We start from the raw sequence: 26,712 nt of genomic DNA on the forward strand, positions 1-26,712 counted from the left end.
CTAGCCCTTTACGGTGAGTGGGTTCTCGGTGTCTGTATCCTCTCTCTCTCTCTCTCTCTCTCTTTTTTTTTTTTTTTCCTTTTCAAATAGCAAGGAATAAAATGGGGAGAAAAACCCTGGGAGTCCCGGTTTTGAAGTGGTAGCTGCTCTCCAGCATTTCTCTGAGCGAGCTCTTGCATCAGGAAGCCATCGCTATAGTAACCTGGAGCTCTGGGTGCCCATGTTGCTAGGCAATGGGATGCAGTAGACTTAAGTGAACACTCAAACCTGCTAAAATCAATAGGGCTGGCTTCTAGCCCTGTGCAGGACATCAGTTTATTATTATTTTATTTATTTATTTTTTTTGTAAATAAAGAAAAGCATTGGCTCCGGAGGGAGTAAATACAGTGCTTTTTGATGAGGAATGTGGGGAGCATTCAGGATGTGATTGAAAGACATAAGGAAAGAGGCAGTAAAATGACAAAGGGAAGGCCTAATAAACAGTTGACCAAAAAAAGAAAGAAAGGAAGGAAACCTTTGTTAATAAGAGAGAGTATTGGAAAGGAGTAAAAACCAAGAAAAGCCAACCTCAAAGAGCAAATTAGAAAATGGAATTTTTTCAGAGGAAGAAGTGAGGGTCTTGGAGGTGCTTTAAAAATGTGTGTGTCAGTGTATATAACTCTTCATTTTCTCTAACACCAGAGGACACCTGAAATCCTTAAATACAGAAAGAACTGACCAAATTAAGGCAGAAGGAATAAAGAAGCAAGCTTGGGGCCAACCACGCCCCCCTTTTCTTTTTCACATCAAAAAGTTTAACTGCAACAGTAAACAGAATTCGTTTTTATATCAGTTGTAATGTTATCCCAGCATATTTTCCTCATTACACCTCTGACATATGTGCCTGTTCCCACACAGTTGCAGTGATAGTTACAAGCTCTTCTGTGTGGCCGTAATTTTAGGAGCACTGTCCCATTCTCTCTGCATATGGCTGTGCAGTCTCCCATCATCGTTCTGGTGGTTGTGAACTGTTTCATCTGCTTGATAGAACCTAATTTATGAAGCTGTTCCCTTAATGTTTTGTTTTTCTTCCATTCATTAATAAAGCACGTGTGTTAAGAATGGTGCTCAGCATGGAGTATCAACGATCAACAAGACCAAATTCCTGCTCCTAGGCAGTTCACGCATAAGCAGGGCTGTTAGACCAGTGAACAAAAGTTGTAAAATAATGATAAGTTGGATTTCTCATCCATCACCTTGCTGATGGATTTCTTACACATATGAAGGAGCTATTTATATGGTCTAGCAAGGTGATTTTCTTTCAACATTATTTGGTTCAATTTTTTTTCTATTTTGCTATTCCAATTTTGATATTTTGTGTCATTGTTATAGCTGTTAATTTTTTAAATAGTCAAATTTTTCAGTTTTTTCCTTTTTGTTGTTTTAAAAGCAAGATATTTGTCATTTCTCCACAGATCTGATAAATTATCCTGTATATTCACTGGGGTTTTTTCCTCTAATAGTGGATCTTTCATAATTGCTTTTTCTTTTGGACTGTTTTAAATATATGAGATGCAAAGCTGATGTAATCGCTTCTCAATTAACCTAACAAAATTGATCAAAGGAATCTTCGAGGCTTACTGTTTTACTGGGGAACCTTGGAGTGTTGGGAGTAGTTCTGGATTTCTTTCATTTTGTTCCTTTCATCTGTATTCTCTATACCAGTGCCACACTGCTTTAGGTCTTACTGCTTTAGGTCTTGCTGCTTTGGAAAATAAAGTGTATCTTTCATGCCTCTGTACTGAATACTCAAAGAGCTTGAGTTTTATAGTAAAACAAACTTGATTTCAAATCCATAATCCCAGTTTTTCCACAAATCCCAGTCTCGCCGTTTACTTATATAACTTTGACCTCAGTAAACTTTTTGATCCTCAGTTCCTTCATCTGCAATATTAGGAAGAACAGTACTTACTGAAGGGTGATTTAAGGACTCAGCGAGAAGAATCTGTGGACAGTCACCTACTAGGCTAGTGCAATTGTCATAGGCCCTCAGTAAAGCATCTTTTCCCCTTCTATCTTGATCTAGAACGGCAGTGTCCAAAACTGTAGTCATTAAGCTTATGTGCCTATCCAAGTTGAAATTAATGAAAATGAAATAAAATTTAAAACTCAGTTTCTCAGGCACAGTCATCACATTTCAGGTGTCCGATGGCCACTCGTGACTCATGTCTACCACGCTGGGCAGTGCAGACACAGAACATCTACATCAGCTCAGCAAGTTTTGCTGTAGATGTAACTCTTAGTCTCTGGCTTTTCAGCATCCCCTGTGAAAGGACTAGTGGTGGCAGTGGTCTGGATCATGCAGCAGTTTATAATGTAATGTTCACTCTCTCTCATATTTGTGAGGAAGATGTAACAGAGTTATCTAAGGATGTGGTAGCCGTCCCTTGGAGTTGAAAGGGCTGCAGTTGTAGACCGCTGACATAGTACAGTGGTACCTGTCCTGTGTACCTCATCCAAGAGGTCAAAATAAACCACTGCTATGAGGCCGTCCACAGCAGGTGGTGAGAAGGGCTTACACCTGCCGAATTTATAAAACCAAAGCACTTAATTATGGCTACCTAGAATTAATTTGTATCATTTTTTTAAAATATGCTGTGACACTTGGCCACTTAGTATCCATGTAATCTTGCACAAGGCAGTACTTTTTTTTTTTTTTAATTATTTTTGGCTGCTTTGGGTCTTCATTGCTGCATGCGGGCTTTTCTCTAGTTGCGGCGAGTGGGGGCTACTCTTCATTGATGCGTGGGCTTCTCATTGCGGTGGCTTCTCGTTGCAGAGCACAGGCTTCAGTAGTTGTGGCACATGGGCTCAGTAGTTGTGGCTCGTGGGCTCTAGAGCGCAGGCTCAGTAGTTGTAGCGCACAGGCTTAGTTGCTCCATGGCATGTGGGATCCTCCCGGACCAGGGACCGAACCCGTGTCCTCTGCATTGGCAGGCAGATTCTTAACCACTGCGCGACCAGGGAAGTCCCTAATTTGTATCATTTATAGAAATGTAATTCAAATGAGCCTTTCTTTTTCCCCTTAGGAAAGAGAATACTGCGCCAGGCCCAGACTGGATATCATCCAGCCGCTTTCTGAGACTTGTGAAGAGATCTCTTCTGATGCCCTGACTGTGAGGGGCTTTCAGGAAAATGAATGTAGAGATTATCACTTAGGTGAGAGAGATCAAGGATCTGACTCACGTTATTTCTTATATTTATGTTTTTTCCCCTCCACTTGAGTAGCACAACCAGGAATTTAAATGAAGGTGCTGAAAGGCTCTTAGAGCCTATCTGGGCAGGCCTTTTATGTTGAAAATGAAGGCGTCAAGGCCCAGAGATGCTGTAGAACTTGCTTGAGTTCCCACAGCAGAAGGGAGGGGTAGAGATGAGGCCAGGACCAAGGTGAGGAGGCTTTGTGGCCTTTGTTCTTGTATTTGGTCTCCTGTCCTATTTCATGTGACACCTGCCTTACACTGACGTCAAGCAGCATGGTTCTCTAGTTGGTGTATCACTCCCAACTTTATATCCCTAGAAGGTGTACTCTGGGTTGCCAGAGAAATTGTCTTTCTTTGACCGAACGCTCAGAGCTTGAAAGAGTGCCTGGTACATACTAGGCTTTCACCGAATATTTGTTGAGTGGATGCATGAATACACTTAGTCACTGCTTGGAAATAAAGGGAGAACCATTGCTTTGTAGTCGTACCAGGGGCCTCTGTGTTTTGGTGTCATCATATCCTTGAAAAATACGTTGATGAAAAAATAGAACAGCTTTGGCTGTTGAGAAATTCTTTCCTGCTTTAAAAACAATAGACATGTTTTGAGAATATTTTCAGTTCTCATTTTGGTCAATGAAGAAATATCCTATATCTGTTAGAGCTTTCTTATATGAAGCCCTTGATCGGCTGAGAAATGGGAGTGTATATTCTGGACTTAGCAAAAAGCAAATGTGATTCACAAGTGAAAGCATCCAGTTGAGGTATTTTTTGCTCAGAGCAAACTCTGCTGCACACTTAGAAACCCTTCAGAACAGGTTTTATAATTGAATTCTTCAGGAAACCCTTACCATCGGCATTGTGCACAACATGCTGAAATGATAGATGATGTCTCCAGGGCTTGGGGCATCTGTCATTTATGCTTTAGATGGCCTTGACCTTGAAGAGGAGGAAACATTTATCGCCAACTGTGGGGTGTAATTGTTCTGTAAAAATAGAACTGCTGTAAATGGCCATCAATAAAGTTTATATACAGTAGATAAATTATATACAATAGACATGGAGAATTTTGAGCACTGTCTTTCAGCTGAGGTCAGAACGTTAATAGATGAAACAGAATTTTTAAGCCTACCTTATTTTTTTCAAGTTTTTTTGGTATTTCCTGCCTCCTTCCCTCTCTTCCTTTCTTCCTCCTTCCTTTCCTTTTTTCATTCAAATCATTTTACGTGTAAATATTTTTTAAAGCACTGGAATAGATTCTGTCATTCTCTACCCTGTCTCCCACCCCTACCTTCAAACACAGCTGAACACATTTATTCCAAAGGTAAGAGAGCTTTCTGTTCGCTCGTAAGTTGGGTAGCCTAACCCTGTCCCCCCAAACCACTGCCAAGGTTTCTACTGTTGAGTCACCCAAGTTATTGTTCTCTTATCTCTAGAATACTCGGAAGGGGAGTCACTCTTTTACATTGTGAGTCCAAGAGATGTTGTCGTAGCCAAGGAACGAGACCAAGATGACCACATCGACTGGCTCCTTGAAAAGAAGAAATATGAAGTAGTCTTGCTTTTACTTTAAAGTATTGACACGTCGGTAACAGAGAGGGGCTAAAAGGGTTTTGTAATAAATTTTTCATGTAGGTGAATTAGCATGTTCTAAGCTAGTAATATGTAGGAGGCCAATAACTTTCCGATATTCTTTTCGGAAATTAGGGGGAATAAAGACTGCAGGGAGGTTGACTGGCCTTACTGTTCAGTGGAAGAGGAATTGGTGATGGAGGAGGAATTGGTGATGGAGGGAGGGGTGGGTTAGATCCAGCCTACTGATAAGTTTATTTGGTGGTTTTTCAAGAAAAATAAAATAAAGCTAGTATTTCAGAATCATCCATTTGGATATTTTAGTGAAATCATTTATTTTGTGCTTATATCATGTGTAAAAAGTAAAGCTATCAAACTATACTCAGGAGGGTTTGAACTACCTGTTCAGATGGAATGATGTTGTCCACGTCATTGAGTCTTGGTTCAGACTAATTGGAGTAGATAATGCCCCATCATGGCTTTTTTTAAAAAAGGAAAACATTTTAACGTTTTAATAGCTGCAAAGGTATTATTGTGTTGGTTTAGTTAGAGAAACTCTCTGGATAGTCTTATATGCTAATCAGCCAAAAACAAACAAAAAATGGTCCACTTATTTGGTGCTTTAAGTTTGTAACCACCTGAAAGGATTTGGAAAAAAAGTTTTTAATTTATAAACTCTTTGGAGTCCAGGTATTGATACCAAGTTCATACCCCAGTTATTACCATTATTGCTTTAGATCCAGCAGCTTCTTAAAGAAATAATTTTGTGTTTCAAACATTTGTGTTAAAGTAATCATTGTAAACTTACCAAAATAAAAATAAAATCAGAGATTTTCAAAATCTTAGTGTAGTTGTACCTAAATGTATGCATACAGGTTACTTTTTATGCTTCATAAAGGAAAAGTGCCCCTTGATTAATATATGTCATACAGATTTAGAATGACAGATTTTTTTGTTTGAACATAAGAGATTTTGTTGTATTTTGAGTTGCGTATGAAATGTGATTCCAGTGTCCTAATGTGGAAATGAATTCAAATGGAAATAAGAGAAGTCTTCATTTTGGTTGACTGCTTTTGTTTGAGTTTGAATTCAGTGAGGTTCACTCAACCATAACATTAAAAATTTCTGTGCTTGAAGCAAAAGCCATGGGAAAATGGAGCTTATTTATGTAGCCCAGAACTTTAAAACATAATAAATATAGTGTTTATGACCTCAACGTCTCTCTCCCCCACTCTCTCCCCTTTTCCCTTCCTCCTTTTCGACTGCTTTTATCATGCTTATGTAAATACAGGAAGCTCTGATGGCAGCTGAAATTAGCCAAAAGAACATTAAAAGACATAAGATTCTGGTAAGTATGTAATTTTACTATTTGAAACATAACTTTACCTTTCAATAAGTTATAATGAGGCTGAAAGTAATTTGAAAAGAACGGATTCTTGCTACCTTTTGAGAAGTTATTTCAAACGAATTCCCTAACCTGTGCGGTCAAAATAGTTCATTTTATTGAATCAGTTTCTGCTTGTAAACAAGAAACTTGAACACCTGCTAGGAGGTAGTTTTAGGTAATTTGGAAACTGGATTTATAAATACACTTTAAATACAAAGCTTTCCAGTTATGCGTGGGGAAGTTTCTTTAAATCACAGGTAAAATCACATTATCATGAAATTTATCAAAAGAGTAGTTTCATAAAACTAGACTGCTTCAGTGTCTCTGTAAGAACAGGCTCAATTTATTTTGTTATGGTGACTAATTTAGGACATCAAATATATTTTTATTATATTTTGGACTTGGGAAAAATATTGTGAGTGAAATCCCATTTCTTTGCTAACTGTGAAAATGAATGTGCAGATGGAAAGCAGAAATGTTATCCTCTGAGTGTGAAGGGTCCTTAGAGATCATCTAGCCCAAGACCCTAGTTTACAGTTGAAAACTGGAAACTTAGTTATTTATGGCTATTTGGGTTCCAGTGCAAAGTCCTTCCGCCTACACTTTCCCCACCTTAAACTTCTCTTTAAAACTTCCCCAAAAAGCCTAATTCCCAAAGAGTATACAAGCAAAATAGTTCAGGAACTAAAAGGGAGAGAGAGAACAAGAGCATCTTATGTTGTTTTATTCATTCAAAATTGTAGAGAATAAGCAAGGATTACCTAGAAATGGAGTATTCCAGCCAGTAGAAGAGTAGAGTTGAAGTAAGCAGGTCAAAAGTAAGACAGGCTTAGCTTAGTCAGTTGTACATTGGATTTGGTAATATGAAAGTGACAAGTGCATTTTCTGTATATATTATTTATTCTCAACATGCTTGGTGGAGTGAAAGTGAATAGGAATGAAGTTGAGTTGAATATAGACTAAGGCTAGCCTCGAAGTGGAAAAGAGTCAAGACTATGGCTGGGGGCTATGACATCATGGGGAGGTTTTGGGTGATGGTGGGTATTTCGTGTAAGACATTTAACGTGCTTAGGCTTAAGGGAAAAGAGAGAAAATCAGGTTGAGGTTAAAGGAGCACAGAGACAGAGGATGAATTGGGAGGGAGCATGGACATGGGGAGAAAGGTTAGAGAAACGGACTCTGCAAAAGAGGCATCTCTTCTCTGAACCTGTAGACTCACGGTAGATACTGTGATATGTGATCTATTTTCAGAGAAATAAAGTTAAGCACCTTTTCTTCACTCCGTAGTTCCAACAGATTTGAAATACGATTTCCTACACAGTAGTCATTAAAGTGAAAGTTTAATAAACTAAGAACTTTGGGTATTTCCCTTCACTCTTGAAATGGGGCATGTCCTTTACATTAATCACGCCTGGACATTTTTCTCCTAGGATAAGGCAGGCAGAGAGAGAAATGGGCTCCTGCCATTTCTGCCATCCAGGAAGAAGCTCCACAAAAAATTTTTTGTGCATGAAGTAGAACTTAAAATCCAAGTTTTGTTACATATATTGAGTTCAAGCTTCTCATGCAAATGCTTTTAGGTGGATCTGATCTTTCATAAGAGTCATGAGGAGATCAAGCAAGAGGTGCCCCATCTCTGGTGGCACAGGCCACCTCATATCCTTTCGGGACTCTAAGGTAGAATAAGTGAAGGAGCGCGAATCCTGTGAAGCCAGTCGGTTCAGTGCTTTGAGCTCCAGTCTCCTCATCTGTAAACTCGTGGGTTTGAATGACCTGGTTTTCTGAGCTCATTTTCACTTTGATGTTAACTTTAAATATTTCCCTTTCAAATGATCTGTCATTTCATTTTTCTTACAGCATTTCCTCAGACTTGGTATAGAAGAGACAGGCAGCTCACGTTTTAGGGATGAAAGCACAAGAACCAATTTTATATCCAGTGACAACATGAAATTGTTGGGTCATGTTTCTCTTATCAGAGATTTCTTTGTAGGAAATTTTTTAGAAGAGGGCAGGTTAGGAGCCTTTAAAGTAGTAACATTTTTTAAAATTGTAAACTCTAAACTTTGTGAGAATACAAGTATATTTAAATACGCTCAAGAAAGAAATGAACATAATTACGTAAAGCAAACTAAGATGTATGAACAGGTTCAGGCAGTGGGCCCACTCAGGAACGGAGACCCAACTTCCCATGTCTTCCAGTTAAGTATGGAATTCCTTTATTTCATTTCCCCTAGGACATCGGCTTGGCATATATAAACCACCTGGTGGAGAAAGGAGAGTACGACATAGCGGCACGGTAATCAAGATGTTTTCACAATTATTTGTTAATATAAATAGAATTGAGCCATGTTAGCAATACGAATAAGTCATTCTCTACAGTTGACAGACTTTTTTTTTTTACATCTTTCTAACAGGGGTTATTTTTGAATAGTAGTGGTTTTAACCACAGAATGGATTGATACATGTTAATTTACCCACCTACTATCTCATTTGCACTAAATGAAAAATGGTTTTCTCATTATTTAATGAGAAGGGTGTCAGAAACCATGAAGAGTCTGATATTTTACCCTTTTTATAAGCTGACAAGTTTGCCTGCCGGTTTCATGAGCGCTGGCAAAAGACCTGATACTCCGGGGTCAGAGACCCAGGACCGTGTCTACCTCAGCAGTAGTCGTGGCCAGAGTACCAGCACTTTCTCCAGATCCGACAGCATGAGGCAGAGAGGCCCAGGTGACCCTGCCCAGGCAGCAGGTTGTGTTACAGCAGAGGGACCCCGGGCTTCGGGTGTCTGATTCTTTTATAATGGGCAGTAAGCCTGCCTGCCCTTGGCTCCAGAGGAAGATGTTATTTTTATTCTACTGGGCAGTGAACAAACCTGCCCTGTGCTCCAGAGGGAGAGACAGGCTGTGTCCTCTCACCTCCAGGGCTGTTCACGCTACAGGCATCCCAGAAGAGACCGTCCAGGATACAAGCGGCCATTGCCTCTGCTCACAGTTCAAGGAGAACGTCTCCCAACAGGAGGGTGGCAGTAAATGGAAATGATCAGGCCCCAGGCTCCTGGTTTGCAGGACAAGAACCTAAATGGTTTATAGTGGTCGCGTGGGTCTGTGTGGGCAGTTCCCCCTCGAGCTGCGCGGCGCCATCTGCAGGACTGCGGGGCTGTCCGGAAACATAGTCTGCAGGGCCACCTGTTGTCCCCTGACTTAGGGAAATGTGTTCCTTTGATGTGTAAATCAAAGCTTTATTCACACAGAAACATTTTTCTGAATTACATACTGAAGTAGGATTCTAATTTTCTAAAGTCTGATTTTGTAGTCCACTATTTAAAGCCACGGAAACAGTGGTTTCATTGACACTTTCGGGTATGATGATATTTCTTCAAGGCAAGAAGGGTCCCCAGACCAGCAGTGCTCGTCTGGATACGTAGGAAACTCAGAACAGAAAAATCAGTGGGAAAACCCCTAATCCAAGTCTTCTGAAAGGGATTCATCTTTATTTATAAGTATTTCGTATTTTCATGATTTCCATCAACTTTGTATATGCAGTCAAGTGAGTACCAGTAATACCTTTATGTTCATTGGCACTTGAAATGGAAATTTGTCAAAGTTCTGGGATGAGAGATTTATCTAAACCACTAGGGGAAATGTCTACTTAGTCTGCCTCTGTTTGTTTTCCTTATTTATACTTTCTTTTCCCTGGGGTGTTTTTACTGCCAGCAAATGCCAGAAAATTCTTGGGAAAAATGCAGCACTCTGGGAATATGAAGTTTATAAATTTAAAGAAATTGGACAGCTTAAGGTAAGCATAGCTTTATTTTTAACTCTTTAATTTTTGTATGTAGTATATTGAGATGGAAATAAAATTAATAGTAATCAGTTCTTTATTGGGAAGCGAGTACTATTTCAGCTAGAAAGAAAAACTTTTAGAAATTAGTTACCAAATAGAAATCTGGTTTATATTTTATGTGCATAAAATATATACAAATGTATTACATATATGATGTGTTCACTTTCTTATCTCCCTCCAATTCCCTCTGTGTTCAGATGGAAGTTTTCATGTTCTTTTTAATGAATGTGGAAAACAGGTATAGTCTCATCATAGTAGATTATAAACATAAGGCTTTTTTCACATGTACTGAAGAATTAGTGCATTTTCCAACATCTTACTTGCTGGAAGACAAATGGAAAATTTTGACCAGATAGCTCCAACAAATAATTTTGGTATTTCATTTTTTTATCTTTCAATTTAGTTTACAATATCTAAACTAATCAATAAAGTATTCCTATGTCTGGAGATCTGTTTAAAACATTTTAAAAAAACTTTTCAGTATTCGTGAGCCTTTTCAGTGTTCTCTTAGAATTATGAACATGCTTTTAAAAATTCCAGTTATTCAGCTGGCCAGCCCTGTGCCTTGTCCTCTGCTTGCCCCATAAGTGTAACTCTTCTCCAGGAGACCCTCAAGGACACTTCTCGTCATGTTTATTGGGTTGATCTTGGGGGATCTTCTCCAGTCCTATGGCCATGTTTACCATGATGGCTCCATCACCCAGACCTCTATTTTGAATTCCTTATCTATGTTGGAAGCATGTGATGGACATTTTTCCTTGTGTGTACATGCTGCTGAGAATGATCACTCAGATGAATGTGAATCCATTTCCCTCCCAAGTTTGGTCCTTCTCCTTTCAATCTGTGTGTACCACATCACAATATGCTCATTTCTCCATGCTTAATAGCTCAAAGACACTGTCTTTTTTTTTTTTTTTTAACATCTTTATTGGAGTATAATTGCCTTACAATGGTGTGTTAGTTTCTTTCTGCTGTATAACAAAGTGAATCAGCTATGTGTATACATATATCCCCATATCTCCTCCCTCTTGCGTCTCCCTCCCTCCCACCCTCCCTATCCCACCCCTCTAGGTGGTCACAAAGCACTGAGCTGATCTCCCTGTGCTATGCAGCTAAAGCCATTGTCTTGATGAGAACATCTAACTCACCTCCTTATTCTGTTTAATCTCCAGTTCTTGTCAGTTTCACTTTGTCAGTACCAGTTGGGCCTCTCCTCCCCCTCTGGTACCACTGCCTTAACTCCCGCCTGAGCGATTGCAAGGGCCTTCTGGCAGATCTAGAGACAACCCTATCCCACAGTTAGCCGTTTAAAAACTACATGTGCTCCGCTCATTTCCCTCCTGCTCAGAGCATAAAATCTGAATCCCTTTCGTGACCCCACGTCACCTTCCTCTTCGGCCTCATCTCCCTCCCGTGACCCCCGTCTCACATGTCTGAGCCATGCCGACCTCCCTGCATGCAGAGTGTGCATTCATGGTTCCGTGCCTTTGCCCATGCTGTTCCCTCTCCCAGGGTGCCCTTCCCCCTCTCTCTTGGCCTGACAGGCCCCTGGCATCTGTCCCTTCTGCTTCAGTCTCTAAGATCCACCTCGCCACAGCATCTTGTTTGCCCCTCTCTCAAGACACTTAGCACGCAATATTGCAGCTGGCTGTCTAGCTATCTGCATATCTTCCCTCTGAAGCTGCGAGCCCCTGGGGAAGTGCCTGGAGCTCTGGGTCCCCGGGACAGAGCGTGGCGATTGGTCGGTAGTGCACCGCAGAACCATTTACAGTGTTTGGAAATGCAACACTTCACACAGTGCTGAAGTAGCTAAAAACGCAAGGTTTATTTTCCCTTAATTTCAAACGATGATTATGGGTTTTTAAAGGTTGATGTATTCCACTTTAAGGACAAAAAAAAGAAAGATGAATAGATGACCTATAACTCCTTGATTACTTAAGACGTTGACTTTTATCATCATTCTCCCTCGTATGACTTAGATTTTCATTAATTCATCAGGAAGAACAGAGAGATAATGTTTAACTTAATCGAGGCAGTGTCTTTTATTCATTCATTCATACATGTAGACACCTTATCTATACTTTTTAAAATGTATTATAACATGTTATAAGAAGGTAGAGCTTATTTGAATCTTTTCTCATCATAATATTTTTCCAAAGTACTCTGTTGCCTTAAGTTTTTAACGTAAATGTATGTTTTTATATTTGCTGACTCTTTGGAATACAGTTTTATTTTGCTACTTTTTAAAGATTTTTTTTTTGCCTTTTCCTTCCTTAGGCTATTAGTCCTTATTTGCCAAGAGGGGATCCAGTTCTGAAACCACTCATCTATGAAATGATCTTGCATGAATTTTTGGAAAGTGATTATGAGGTATGACATTCCAACATGGTCAAATTGTTCTCAGTGGAAAATGTTATGAAATCTAGAAAAATGGTACACTGGAGCAGCTGGCTTAAAGGCGACAGACTTGTAGTTTCTATGTGGTCGATGAAACTGAGATACATACACCCTGATGACCACTGATGTTTATGTGGACCTTGTTAGAGAAAATGTCTAATCCATGGACATTTTGAATATTTCCTTAAAGCTACCTCCTCGATACAGCTAAAGGGAAAGGACCAAGTACCATTCGGGGGAATTCATAAATAGAATAGCATCTGCTAATGATGCTTCTACTGCCCTTAAAGAATTCAGAACTTTCTAAAACTTGAGTCTCAGAACTAAGTTTGCCGAAGGAGGATTGCAGAGAAATCGGGACGCAGGTAGGGGGAAGGGATTGGAAATGATCTGTTTTGCTTATTGTTTAAGGAGAAAGGTGGTACTTAAACTGCTTATCCTACTGTACACGCTGCACTTTTACATGCACGTTGCGATATTATACTCCCAGCAGCAGTATACATAGTAATATCCAATTTTACAGAGGAACTAAAAATTAAAGAAATTAAATAAGTTGTCTAAGGCCATCCATAATAGGTATGCCTGGGTTTGACTTTAAATTTGGTGTTTGCATGTACCCAAAATGGATGATAATTTTTAAAGTTTGTTCCTTTAAAATGCATTTATTCAGAAAGTCTCTGTTTCGTGCCTACTGTATTGCAGGAATGTGCTGGGCGCTAAGCACGCAGATGTGAACGAAATGATGCGCATTTAGCGATAGCTCTAGTCTGAGTCACACCCAAGCATATAAACCAGCAGTTCTCAACAGAGGTGGATTCCACCCCCCCGCAGGGGACATTTGGCAATGTCTGGAGACGTTTGTGATTGTCACGACTGGGGAATTGGCACTACAGGCATTTAGTGGGTGGTGGCCAGCAAGGTTGCCGCTAAACACCCTACAACACACAGGACAGCCCCCCTATGACAAAGAATTATCTGTCCTCAAGTGTCAACAGGACTGAGTTTGAGGACCCTGATATAAACAGATAAATTATTACGTTGTATGCTGGGTGCTCTAATAAAGCTATCCACGAAACGTGGTGGGAAGACTCAGCCTGCACCCACTTCTGACTAGAGGAAAAGATGGGATTTCTCGTGGGCAGGTTCTAGACAAGGCTGGTAAGCTCCTGATCAGAGCTGGTGCTGGGGCGATCCATAAATCAGGAGATACCGGACCACCGACTGCTGTTCTCCAGCTTCTGCCCAAACTTCAGAGTCTTTCATAAAAGTGGCACCATCTTCGGCTCCTTATAAAGTTCAGGGACCTAACCCAGTGATCAGTTTTCATTTTTGGTACCTCACTGTACGTTGCAGGTTGTCACTGCCTTCGTACATTCTGATGTTACGTTTTGAAAATAAGGAAGACTTTATTTACAGCTTTTCTCCTTCCCACAAGAATGCGGGGTGGCTTGCAGAAAGGTTAATAGATAGAATGGAAATTCCCTAGCGGTCCAGTGGTCAGGACTCCGCACTTCCACTGCAGAGGGCATGGGTTTGATCCCTGGTCGGAGAACTAAGATCCTGCATGCTGTGTGGTGCAGCCTAAAAAAAAAAAAAAACAAAACCAAACCAAAAAGAAAGGTTAATAGATAGAAAGAGACAATCAGAGAGGGAATGAGAAAAAGAACTCCTGTGTTTTGAGTGCCTACTGAGATACTTTTTTAACAAATAACTGATTCAATTTAAGGAGGAGTAATAATGCAAACACTATATTCTAACTCTGAGATGATTTTTAGAGCTTAAGATCTAAAGGGACCTTTAAGATGGTGCGCTTTTATCCTGATAACTCGCACACTTGGTCAGTTACTGTCAGCCACGTGTTCCTGGATACGTCAGATTCAAGCATCCTGATGCCTGTGTGACCTATGTAGTTCCTTTACTGTTCCAAGCCTGTATTCTTATCATAGGAAGGGACTATGTGCTTTCGGATGAATTAAACTCGAAAAACGTATTTCTTCCTAGTGGCAAGATGGGAATAAAGACACAGACCTACTAAAGAATGGACTTGAGGATACGGGGAGGGGGAGGGGTGAGATGTGACAGGGTGAGAGAGTGTCATGGACATATATACACTACCAAATGTAAAATAGATAGCTAGTGGGAAGCAGCCGCATAGCACAGGGAGATCAGCTCAGTGCTTTGTGACCGCCTAGGGGGGTGGGATGGGGAGGGTGGGAGGGAGGGAGATGCGGGAGGGAGGAGATATGGGAACGTGTGTATATGTGTAGCTGATTCACTTTGTTATAAAGCAGAAACTAACACACCATTGTGAAGCAATTATACTTCAATAAAGATGTTTAAAATTAAAAAAAACATATTTCTTTAATAACTGTACAAACTAATGAAGGCAGCATCTCTTCATGCTCTCTCATCAGCATGTGTTCTGATACCATAATCCAGTCTTCCCTACCAGCATGGGTCTGTTCCTTTCCAGGTCTGTACAGATGAGTCTATGGTAATAGTTTCTGCCACTTGTGCTAGGTGCCAACTGCCAAAGTCTCGGAGCGTGGTTTCTATTCATTTCTTATTCAGTCCAATTCAGCACATCTTTATTTAGAACCTACCGTGGTCAAGAACCGGGCTGAGTACTCATTTGGATCCAAGAGAAATAAAAACACAGTCCCAGGCTTCAGCGGGCTTATAGACTGACTGGGGAGACTGTGTTAGTAAGCTTTAAGCAACTAGAAAATAAGTAAGACAGGCAGAGCAACGTGTTATAAGAGATCTAATGAGAGGCCATTATTGGCCGTCATAGTTATTGGAAAAGGTTTCTTCTGTGAAGAAAGACTTATAATGGACTTCTCTTTCTTTCCAGTATGTTCTGAGTACACAGAGTGGCTGTCATAAATTTTCCATCTTTGTACGTCTTCCCAAAAGAAAGAAAATCATGAGTGTTCTGTGAAAATGATGGAAAGAGTATGAGCTTTATTTTGAAATACCGAAGCTTAGTATACTTGTCCTGTTTTTAAAGTAATGTAATTTAACCATAAAAAAGCAATTTTTTTATTTGTATGATTCTGTCACAATTCATGATTCAACCCTTACTTTTTCAAGAAACTGTTTTAAATCCTGTATCATTAAAGGTGTCTTGTTAATTCATATCTGGAAAACTTTTGACTGAGACTGAAAGAAATAAGCATGACTCAAAGCTTGTAGATGTGTTTTCCTGAATATTTTAGGGTGTCTGCCTGGTCAGTACTATTAAGAAGGTTATAAATAATTTGGTTTGTCATAATCTCTTATAAATAATTTGCATTTTAGCTTCCATCATTCTCCGTTTCATGTTTAATTTTGAATTAAATTGTCACATAATTAATCAGACAGCAGTGTTCTGTAGCAACACTTTTGATCACATATAATGTGGATGAAAATTTTGTGCTGCTAAATATAGCACTAAACATCAGATTGAAAATGAAAATATATGAACAGTATTTTCTTGGAGGTACTGGTTCTTCATAACTTCTTTGTACGGGGTTTCTACTGAAATGCATATAGCTTTGCCTTTTAATTTACAGCCTAGCAGAATTATTTTAAATAGTTAAGTTTTGCTTCATAATATTAATGACAAATGTATTTCTATGGCATTTCATTTAATGAATAGTCTTTAACCTTTTACTTACTATCGGGTCGGCCAAAAACTTCGTTTGGGTTTTTCCATATGATCTTACAGGAAGACCCGAACGAACTTTCTGACCAACCCAGTATGATAGGCACCAGGGGGTTCTCTGATTTTGCCACTGGATCGTAATAGCTCCCTGATAACTCTGTCCTCTAATTAATAATAAAGGCCCCAGGGGCGATTTCATCAGTATTTTTTAGCACATTTATTCAAAGGTACACAAAACCAGTTAAGCAGAGAAAAGCCTAACGTGAAATGTGATCAATGTTTATTTCAGTTTACGCTGGAGTCCTCAGGTTTTTATCGCACAACACGACCTGTCATTTTGTCTTATTTTGTATTAGAAGTTGGCAGTTCTGCAAGGCCGTTGCCTGAATCACGGAAAAGAGGAAAAGGAGCCAGGCTTTCTTCTTTTCCTGAACAGTATTACCTCTGGTTTCAGGTCTACTGAGAGCTGCCAGTGTTGGGATGGAAATCTTTTCAGGACTTTTTTTTATCTTATAAATTGCAGAGTCTTAAGAAAACAGAAACTTGATCCAACATATTTTGATTCAGAGAACATTTTAGTGTTCTGCTTTAGTAGTTTTATGAAATGTATCCTCTTTACTTCGTGACTGTCCTCCCCAAATCTCTCAAGTCAAACTGCAATCATGGTCATATGAAGGAAGGTTGCAGTTTGAATGGAAAATGTGCAGCCTCTTCTGGTCTTTTGCCATCCTTGCTAGAGGTTTCTTTGGCAGAAAAAAACTATATTCCTGATTATTTTTGTGATTTTCTTCTTAGCAAATCCTGGTAGTTTACAGAAGCAAATTCCACCACACAATTTTCATTTCTAAATATCATTTAAACCAATTCAAAGTAGTTCATTAAAGCATTTGTTGAGTTATTTAATATAAATAATATGATTTTTTTTCAATAATGTGAAGATTTTTACTTCTATTTGCTACCTTTGAAAACATCTACACTTTTTTTTTTTTTTTTTTTCCTAAAAGTTGCCAAGGATCAGTGTAAATAGCTCCCCAGTACTTTGAGTCACAAGGGCTAAAGCTGAGAATCAGGACGGCACAGCTGCCCAGAACACTGGCCAGGAATCAGCCCTGGAGGGAAACAGGATCCAATCAGAGGGTCTGGAGTTTTCTATCAGAACCACAAAATTTGAGATCGAGAGAGAGTCAGGGTAAGAGCAGGGGACAGACTTGAACCAGCGTCCTAAATCCCCAAACAAAACTCGGTTTAGAGGCGTGAGTGGAAGGAAGATAGAGATGATAACTTGTTGAAGGTGGGATACCGGGTGATTCCACTGTGGAAACAAGGCCACTGTGTGCTCAGTACTGGCTGTGGAGCTGACTTGGACAGTATCTGTAAGATGTTAAAGATGTTCTCCAAGTGTTATGGCTAGTCCAGAGTGAGGAGAGAGCAAGTCAGACCTAAATTCTGCCTCTGCAGTGGCACTTGATGGAAGGACCTGGGGGCCTTGCTTCCTTGTGCATTTCATCCAATCACAAGAGAAGGGATGGCACCGCCTACTTCTCAGGAATGGCGAATGGGGATGCATATGCGGACGTTGTGTGCCTCGCTCACCACCCGTGAAAACTGATGATATGTTTATGGACCAGTGTTTTAACCCTAACATGATCTTATCTGTTTTCCATGAATAGTTTTAGGAATTGTATGAACTCTTTGGATTGTTTTCCTATTTAAAGAGTGTTCTTCCTCTGTTCTTCCCCTTGGTTAGGGTTTTGCCACACTGATCCGAGAATGGCCGGGAGATCTGTACAACAATTCAGTAATAGTTCAAGCAGTTCGGGATCATCTGAAGAAAGACAGTCAGAACAGAACGTTACTTAAAACCCTGGCAGAACTGTGAGTATATTTTAGCGCTTCTTTTTTCCAAATCAATCTACATGAAAAGTCTTTCCTATTTTAGATCTGTCAAACTGAATTGGGAGGGTGCAGATCTATACTATTTTCCTATATTCACTCTTAGTAAAAATCTTTCATAAGCCTCCGGTCAACAACGAGAACATAAGGTAAGGAAATTGTGTGAAACTTACAATTGTAATGTCATCTGCTTCCCAGAGGAGAGGAACCTAACCAGCATCACTTGGTAGAGGCAGTGGTGCAGGTAGGGAAGGGTGCCAGGTCTTAGACTCCTCAAGCAAATCAGTTTCCCAGTGAGGCGCTGGATTCTGCCATTCTTGGATCTGCAAGTCAGTAAATTTCTCACACCACAGACTCCTTATCTATAAGATCACAGGTGACAATTCCTTATGGGATGGTTTTCATGAGAATCTTGCATGATACCACTACACCAGCGGTGCAAGGGATGGTTTTAATGAAGTTTCATAATCAAGAGCTAAGTGCAGTGCCTGGCACTGAGTTAGGGCTTAGAAAACGGAAGACTGGTTAATGCTTTTCATATTCACTGGGTGCTTTTGGTGACCCGGGCTTTGTGCCATATGCCTATGACGCAGAGGTAGATAAAGATACCCCATGCCCTCTAGGAACTTTGGTTTAGTGAAACAAGCAGCACACTGCAGTTAATCTCAGGAAGACCATCCCACTTCAGCCCCTCAACACTCCCCCCGCCTCAGACAACCCGCTCCAGCATCCTCTTACATCTTTTGCCCAAGACCAAGAAAGGTACACCAAAATGGCCTAGAATTTCAGGGCTGCTTAAGACTTTCCACAGAAGGGGACACGTGTGTGGCCTTCTGAGTTGGAACACTAAGGATTTTCTTCTGGAAACATTGTTCTAGTTTTCCTTGGATTCTGTAGTACTAACACAGTACTAGTAATACTAATAATTCTGTAGTGCTAAGAATGGATTCCCAGTGCAGTTTAGGTTCAGTTGGCATTTAGGAGCTGGCTTAGGGAATTAAGCAATGTCAAAAACACTGTTTCAACAGAAAAACACATTTAAATTTTATACGACCTCCTTACAGAGAAGCTTTTGGAATATCACCCCTTTGTCAGCTGAACACTGCTTGTAAGAATTTTAACTGATTTTTCTGTTACTAGAATAAGAATTTCCTTCATGTGGGGTCGTAATTTCTTTGGTATATGGATTTCTCTAAAAAATTTTGAGAGTTTACTTTTTTAAGAAAAATTTTATTAGTTGGATATTGTAAATATTCTAAAATTTTGGTGAGATGGGAAGCAAGGTTCTGAGAAAGAAATACTTATTGGTCACATATAGTTAAATCCCAAGGAACACTTTTCTAAATAAAGTTAGCTTTTCTCTCTAAACAAGTTTTTCAGTTTTCATTAATGTAAAACATGATTTATATGTGTGTATCTGTGTGTTTTATTAGATGTGTTGGTGAACATGAATGTAAAAACTTTTGTCTTACCAGGTACACCTATGACAAAAACTACGGCAATGCTCTGGAAATATACTTAACGTTAAGACATAAGGATGTTTTCCAGTTGATCCACAAGCATAATCTTTTCAGTTCTATCAAGGATAAAATTGTTTTATTAATGGATTTTGATTCCGAGGTAATGTGTTTCTTTTTTCTTTTTTTTTAAATTTTTATTGGAGTATAGTTGATTTACAGTGTGTGTTAGTTTCAGGTGTACAGCAAAGTGAATGAGGTATAATGTGTTTCTTATTTTACTACTGGTAAATTATTTGTGCCGTCCCAAGTTTTTAATAATTAGACATTTGTCCACATGCTGGAATAGTTAATCAATCACATAACTTGGCTGTATGCTGATCATGTTCAGAACCTTCGGACCCTCCCTGGATATTACTCCAGTAGTCGGCATTCAGGAATCCTTTACTTGATGTGGTTATTCTGTAAAAGCAATCATAATTTGATGTGGAACTTTTGAAGTTGTGTGTGTGTGTGTATGAAATAACTTTTTTTTGGTAAAACAATTCATATAACTCATAGAAACAGAGAATCTAGCCATATTGCTTTAGCTCATTCAACCCTATTAATTGTATGTCCCAGAATTCAAATTTTAAGTAAACTATTTTGATCCATTTGTTGCAGTTTTATTCCTTGGTATTCACAGCTTCAGCATGTGGAGTTTCCACTGGTCTCAGATGATGCCCAGACTGATACACGTGGGATGTATCACTTTATTACAGGACAGATTTGAAGAGCGGAGTGCTTGTCTCAGGAGGGCACGCTACCTCCACAGCTCACAGCGGCTCTTGTAAAGTGATACAAACTGTTTTAAACAAAGAAAAGTTAATGCAAGTGCTAATGATGGAAAGAAAGAGATTCATACAACACAGTGATTCTTATTCCAAAAAATCGAAATTTTAGTTAAAGAGTAGAACCCTTAAGGCTCTAAAAGGGTCACTTGAATTTTTTAAAATTTTATTTTACTGTATTTAGTGGTATTGTGTTATATATCTATTATGTGCTATATATTAGTCTTCACACGCTTAAACAGGAGCTAAGTCTACTTTTTTCTGAAAGATGCTTTTAGCCCATTTTTCATACTGAAGGAGTCAAGTCCTTAGGCAGTACAGATCTAAAAATAATCAATGCAGTTCCCAGGAAGTTCAGGGGACAGAGGTTCTGCTTTTCTGGCAGAAGATGATTAAGAGGATGAGAAGCTTATATAGAAATTAATTACATTTTCCCCATATTCCAGTCTCCCCTTACGCCTACCCCACTCCCATGTGTCTCAAGAGCCTAGTTTTGCCTATGAAGCTGTAGACAAAAGATGAATGAGCTCAAAATAATTGCTATTCAAGAGCATGGACCCAAGTTAAGGAATCAGAGAACTTTCTAATTAGAAAATAACTTAAGGATAATCTCTTCCAACGTCCTAATATTTCAGAGAGAAAATAATGTTCACAGCAGACAGGTAGGCAATGTAATAGCAGAGTCGAGGACAAGACCCAGGTATTCTGTATGAGGCTCAGTTTGGTGGGCTGTGTTCCCACTACCTCTTGCTACAGGCACTGTCTAACGTGTGTTTCATGAATGTTAACGGTGGCTAAAGTCAATTCTAAAAATCCATAAGCTTTATATCGTTATGAAACTTCAGCTATCTTTTCTTTTTCTTTTTTTTCCTGACTCTTATCCTCTTCTCCACATAAGACCAGCTTCTTGTATCTGTGGAATCTGTAGAGGGACTCAGTCGATATTCAGGTGGCCAGAAGCAAAGCTCATTTTTGTGGTACTGCAAACTATACAGATGTTTTGTATTAGTGAGTCATAGCAAGGCACTATTTTAAGTCTATGCAAAGCCCAGAGACCTCAGATTAAAACACATTTTAAAATGCATTTAGAAATATCTCACTGAAGGGCCATTGTAAAGCTAAGAACCTTCTTATCTGTGTAAAATAAGCCCTCTGCCTTTAATGGTGATACCTTATCCAATACATTGTATTCTGTGTTCTCTTTTTTCTATGGCAAATTTCAATGACTGGTTATTTTTTCATATTGCAGAAAGCTGTTGACATGCTTCTGGACAACGAAGATAAAATTTCAGTGAGTGCCTTTTGTTTTTACATGTGTTCAAACAGATGAGTGTCTAGGACCACTAGCGCCATAAAGAAGAGAGATGTTTATCAGATAATTTTGCAGCTATGTTTGTGTCCTCATAAACTCTACATTAAAAAAATTTTTTTTTTTCTGTAGATTAAAAAGGTAGTGGAAGAATTAGAAGACAGACCAGAGTTGCAGCACGTGGTAAGCATGACAGTCCTCTTCTTTTGCCCTTTGATTGAACAGGAAGGCAAATCACCTTACAGTATTGGTTTGAGAAGACTGGAGTGAACACTTCAGGTTCATATTCAGATGGGAGGTTTGACCGCAAACAACATTCTGTAATTATTATAATGCAGCATATGCTCTGAATCCAGATGAGGAATTAATAACAGCTCAGGTACTTTAACTTTGACTCACAATCGAATTGTGATTAAAAAAAAAACGTTATCACATTTTTGTGTTATCAAACTATGCCTGGGAGTAAGCATGTTCCTTCTGTTGACTGAAAAAAAAATGCGCAACCGAAAAGTTGAGAATTATGTTTTATTTGAGCACATTACTGAGAACTATAGCCCGGGAAGGCAGCCTCTCAGATAGCTCTGAGGGACTGTTCCAGAGAGGTAGGGGGAACCAGGATATGTAGGAGTTTTTGCTGAAGGAAAAAAAAACAACAACATGGTGTCAAACATCAAAAGATTACTGCTACTCACACACACACACAAAAACAAGCATCTCAAGTTAATGATTTTAGTGCCTTTCTCTGTATGGGAAGATGGGAGAGTCTGGGCTCATTGAAATTATTCCTTACACATGCACCTTCACTATCTAGGGCCACTGCATGTTTTTCTCCATCCTGAATTCCCCTCAGGGCGCACTGGGGGTTGGGGGTTGGCGAGCTGCAGTGTCTGGGGGCTTGATGGCAGGCAACATTCCTTGTTTACCAGAGTCACAGGCAGTGTTCTTTGTCCACACTTCTGTAGTTACATTTAATAGAATTACGACATAAATTACAGCAAAGCCAGCGCCCTGACCTGTGCTCTGTGGATATCAAGTTCTCCTGCCTAGGAAACACCACACAGCCGTTCCGTGTTCAGGACCACAGAGTGATCGCAGAACAGAGCGTTGTTTTTTTGTGTCTCACCCTGACATTCCTTGTGCCCGCTTCTCATGTGGTCTCGTGCCGGCGCCAACAGTCCCCCGATTCTAGGTTTCCTCTGGGGGGTTGGGAGCTACTTGGATTCTCTGCATCGCTGGCGTCATGGGTGTAAAGCAAGACCAGGTGTTTTCCGCGCCCTTTCAAAGTTATGCAAGAGAAGTCTTAAGTGAAAATAGGGATTGTTCCAGGAGGACTGTGGACATCAAATAAGATCAGGACTCCTGTATCTTTGCCCACCTCTCTGCACCCCGGGAGGCGGGTTAGGAAACAGAGCGTTTTATTCTAGTCCGTTTTACGCATTGACGCCTTTGAAGACTCCAAGATAGGAATGTGAGGTACTTTGGGGTTTTGTTTTGTTCTGTTATTTTTGCTCTGAGGTTGTACAGATGCTTTTGCCCTTTTGTTCATGATTGGAAATCTCCCGATTATCTGCTTACCCAAGCAAGGTACCTCTGAGCTGGCCAGCATGGGATCTGTTTACAAAGCAGTGGTTTCTGGCCTCCTTGAGCCATGAGACAGGATTACAGGCAGGAGGTATCTAGTGACAGTGTCATTAGGGCAGTGGTGGAGCTCACACTGAAGTGGCCCATCTTCCCTGTCAGGCAAGGTAATGTCTCTATAAATTTGCCCCGAAGGTGTGACAGAGCCTTCCTAACCTGTTTGCGCCTCTGGGAAACTGCAGTGTGTCCAGCTCACACACTGACCCTGCGCCAGTGTACTGGCCGGAGTCTGCATCAGATCGTGGAGTTCTGTCTGACTCCCCCCACCTTCTTGCCTGAGAGAAAGGGGAGCAGTTAACCCGAGGAAGGGTTTCTCAGTGTGCTTGTGTCCTGGTTAGGCTTATTTAGTGACCCCGTGCAACAGCGAATGTCAAACTCCAGTGACTTCATTCCCAGTCACACCTTCAGGGCCGGCTGACGCTCTGTGTTTCTGAAGAACCAATCCACTCAAGGGGCGAACGCACTTGGTGTGATGAAGTCCCCCCGCCTCAGGTGGGTTCTGGGGTGTTTTTGTACATTTAACATGAACTAGACATTGAATGTCGATTTCTGGCTTCCGCACAATATATTGATAGACTTGCCTCCAAGTAGAAAGTGAATCACTCACTCCCTTGGAGGTCCATTAACTTTTTCAGACGGTCAGGGAAAGGAATCAGCTTTGAAAATGGATTCAGAACACCTGTACTCTTCTTGATTTTTTTACTTTTTGTTTTTGAGGTCACCAGGAGAGGCAGTATTTCATTGCAAACACAGATCTCAATAAGACTTAAGGAGAGAAGATGCAGAATGTATGAGAATTAACTTAGTGCTTTTTGCTACTTGAGTTTTTAAGAACATGCTCTTATCTCGTGACTCTACCCCCCTTTTACATGAAGGATGAGAATTTTTATGATCCAGGAACACCACTGATCAAGCATTTCGTTTCTGAGGCGAAGTAGATGATCGTGATGATATTAACCACTCCTGTCATTAACAGTTCTGTGGTGCCGGGTACGTGCCAGGCATGGTTCTGAGTGATTTACAAATGGTAACTCATTCAGCTCTCACAACAACCCCAGGAGATTTTTGCAGATGAAGAAACTAAGTCACAGAGGTTAGTGACCTGCCCAAGGTCACACGGTCAGTGGCAGAGCCAGGTCACTCGGGGCCATTCTAGAGAGAATGTCAGCATATCCTTGCTCTCCCCAGGGGTTCTCCTTTCCACTTTCCCTTCACCTAGAGATTTTCCCTGAAAACTGCTTTTCTGCCAGCTTCTCCGAGGAAGCTGTTTGCAACTGAAAATAGCAGTGTTAAACAAGTATTGCTTTTCTTATTTTAATATTCCTGGTTTATTCCTTTGTTCTTTTTAGTATCTGCATAAGCTTTTCAAAAGAGACCATCATAAGGGGCAGCGCTACCATGAGAAGCAGATCAGCCTTTATGCTGAATTCGACCGACCCAACTTGCTTCCATTTCTCCGAGACAGTATCCACTGCCCCCTTGAAAAGGTAAGTCACAGACGCCCCTGCTCAAACACTGCGAGGGGACAGAGTCGTCACTGTTGGTAAGCTCTGGGTTGTCTTAGTCTTCCTGTCTCTGCTTAACCATCCCCGTTCAAGGGGAAGCCTTGCTCTCAAAGCAGTAGGTTTTGCTGGGTATTCTGATGAGAACAGAAGGTCCTGTTGGATTAGCTTTTGGTGAGGAGCTCAAGTATTTCTGTGCCAGGTTTAATTGGAAGAAAGGTTTAATCTAGGGTCTAGGACTCAGTCAACCGTAAAACACTGTCGGAAGTCTGAGGCAGTTTACCAGCATCAGGGTGGGACCTCAGAGTCAGCCTGGGACAGGGACGTGGACCGCCCCAAGCCGGAGGCAACTGCCCCAGTTGGGACTCAAAGTCAATAACGTCAGTCCTACACCCCCTCTGCTTTAAATACCCACCTTATATATTTTTGTATTTCTCTCTTCCACTACATTCCATTATAGTTTTAATAGATATAATTACTAGTCTCTCCCACCATCCTATAAATTCTTCAAGGACAAGGAGTTTGTCTCACTCATTTTGATAAACTCAGTAGCCGGCACACATTAGACACTAAATGTGTTTTGCATCCTGACCGAGTTAGTGAATGGATAAATTGACACATGCGAGGTTCTGGTTAGGGCTGAGTATGAACTAGTAGGTGTTATGAGCCTGCTGTTTCAAAATAAACTATAATACTATGTGTGTACTAGAAACTGGCCGATAGAAGACCATCAGTTTTGCTTCCCATGGTTCTTCAGACCATCTGGAATACTCGCTACCACCTACAAGTGTCTTACTAAATTCAGATGGCCAGAGAGCAAGTACTTTTCATAGTCACCTGTGTGTATCAACAAAACAAACTTATTTGACCCATAAGAGATACGTACTAAGAAGTTGACTGATAAAGCAACTTTTCTAGTTGCTTCCTCAGCCCATAATGATTAACTTCAAATGTACTGAATTTACTATGAGCCAGTTTCAGCTCAATGCATTTTCAAAATCTGCAGTTAATTAAAAAAAAAAATCTTGCCTGCATATTAGTTTATGAAAGACATTAACATTTTATGTTCGGGCCCTAAGGCTTTTTCTCAAGAATAAATTTGGAAACACATCATCTTAAAAAAGAAAAGCAAACGTTCCTCTCTTTTCCCACTTTAGAATCTATCATCTAGAAAAAGAGGGAGAATCTTACTCTTTGAGTGCCCGTTTGTTTTTGTCTCACTTTTGGAGGAAACATCGTTTGTTTCCAGGAGGATGTGTCTGTATCCCGCAGACTCCTCGGCCAGAGCCCCACACGCCAGGGTGATCAGCACCCACCCAGGCTTCCTTCTCCCCACTCACTGAACACAGGTGCAGAGGGCCCCAGAGATTCCATAACGTTCGTGTCTGGAACACACTTTCAGCCCATCTGGTTTACAGTTTTCCAGTCTGGTAGTGTTCAACAGAAGTCACACTGCTCTGCCCGCAAAGGGAGCATCAGAAAATCTCCACCCCACACACGGTACTTCTAATACAGAGAACTCACTTGGAGCATTGTTTTTTTTTTGAATTTTTCTCTCTGATCTGCTGAGAAGAACCAGTTGCATGTAAGAGAACTCAGCACAAGCATCTGAAAACAAGTATGTTTTAAATAGTTTTTTTTAAAGTTATCTCATGTTTTCCACTGAAAGAGAATTTTGAACAAAATGGATTCGAGATGGTAGTGGTGGAAACATGTCATTATAATCAAGTCAATAATCCACATTTTTAGCTTTCATGTTAAAGGTCATTGAGACATCTTTATAAGAGATTATTTTTGCACCAGACTCCATTGTGGAAAATCTGTATATTTGCAAAAAAATACCACTATCCTTGCTCAGGTACCCCCAAGCCATCTTAAAGCAGATTTTCTTGACTTTAACTCATTAAGGATCTCATTCCTTTTTTTCTAGAGACAAGAACTCTGTGCACACTTAATCATCTTAGAAACAAATTCCTTTTATGTTTACTTGTAACATGAA

The 26,712-nt window shown here is 40.2% G+C and overlaps 1 protein-coding gene across 2 annotated transcripts in view; it reads left to right on the top strand.

Annotated features, from left to right (window-relative positions):
* VPS41 (VPS41 subunit of HOPS complex) overlaps positions 1-26,712 on the top strand; it is a 182,901-nt gene that overhangs the window by 135,811 nt on the left and 20,378 nt on the right. For both annotated transcript variants that reach the window (XM_082399755.1, XM_082399756.1), the window contains exons 12-22: positions 3,069-3,198; positions 4,673-4,788; positions 6,100-6,156; positions 8,430-8,491; positions 9,912-9,993; positions 12,319-12,411; positions 17,832-17,959; positions 19,453-19,597; positions 21,514-21,555; positions 21,706-21,756; positions 24,561-24,698. In XM_082399755.1, coding sequence (XP_082255881.1) covers positions 3,069-3,198; positions 4,673-4,788; positions 6,100-6,156; positions 8,430-8,491; positions 9,912-9,993; positions 12,319-12,411; positions 17,832-17,959; positions 19,453-19,597; positions 21,514-21,555; positions 21,706-21,756; positions 24,561-24,698 — 1,044 coding nt within the window. The remainder of the gene's footprint in view (positions 1-3,068; positions 3,199-4,672; positions 4,789-6,099; positions 6,157-8,429; positions 8,492-9,911; positions 9,994-12,318; positions 12,412-17,831; positions 17,960-19,452; positions 19,598-21,513; positions 21,556-21,705; positions 21,757-24,560; positions 24,699-26,712) is intronic.

The sequence above is a fragment of the Balaenoptera borealis genome, assembly GCF_965194805.1.
Source record: "Balaenoptera borealis genome assembly, chromosome: 7".
Lineage (NCBI taxonomy): Eukaryota > Metazoa > Chordata > Mammalia > Artiodactyla > Balaenopteridae > Balaenoptera > Balaenoptera borealis.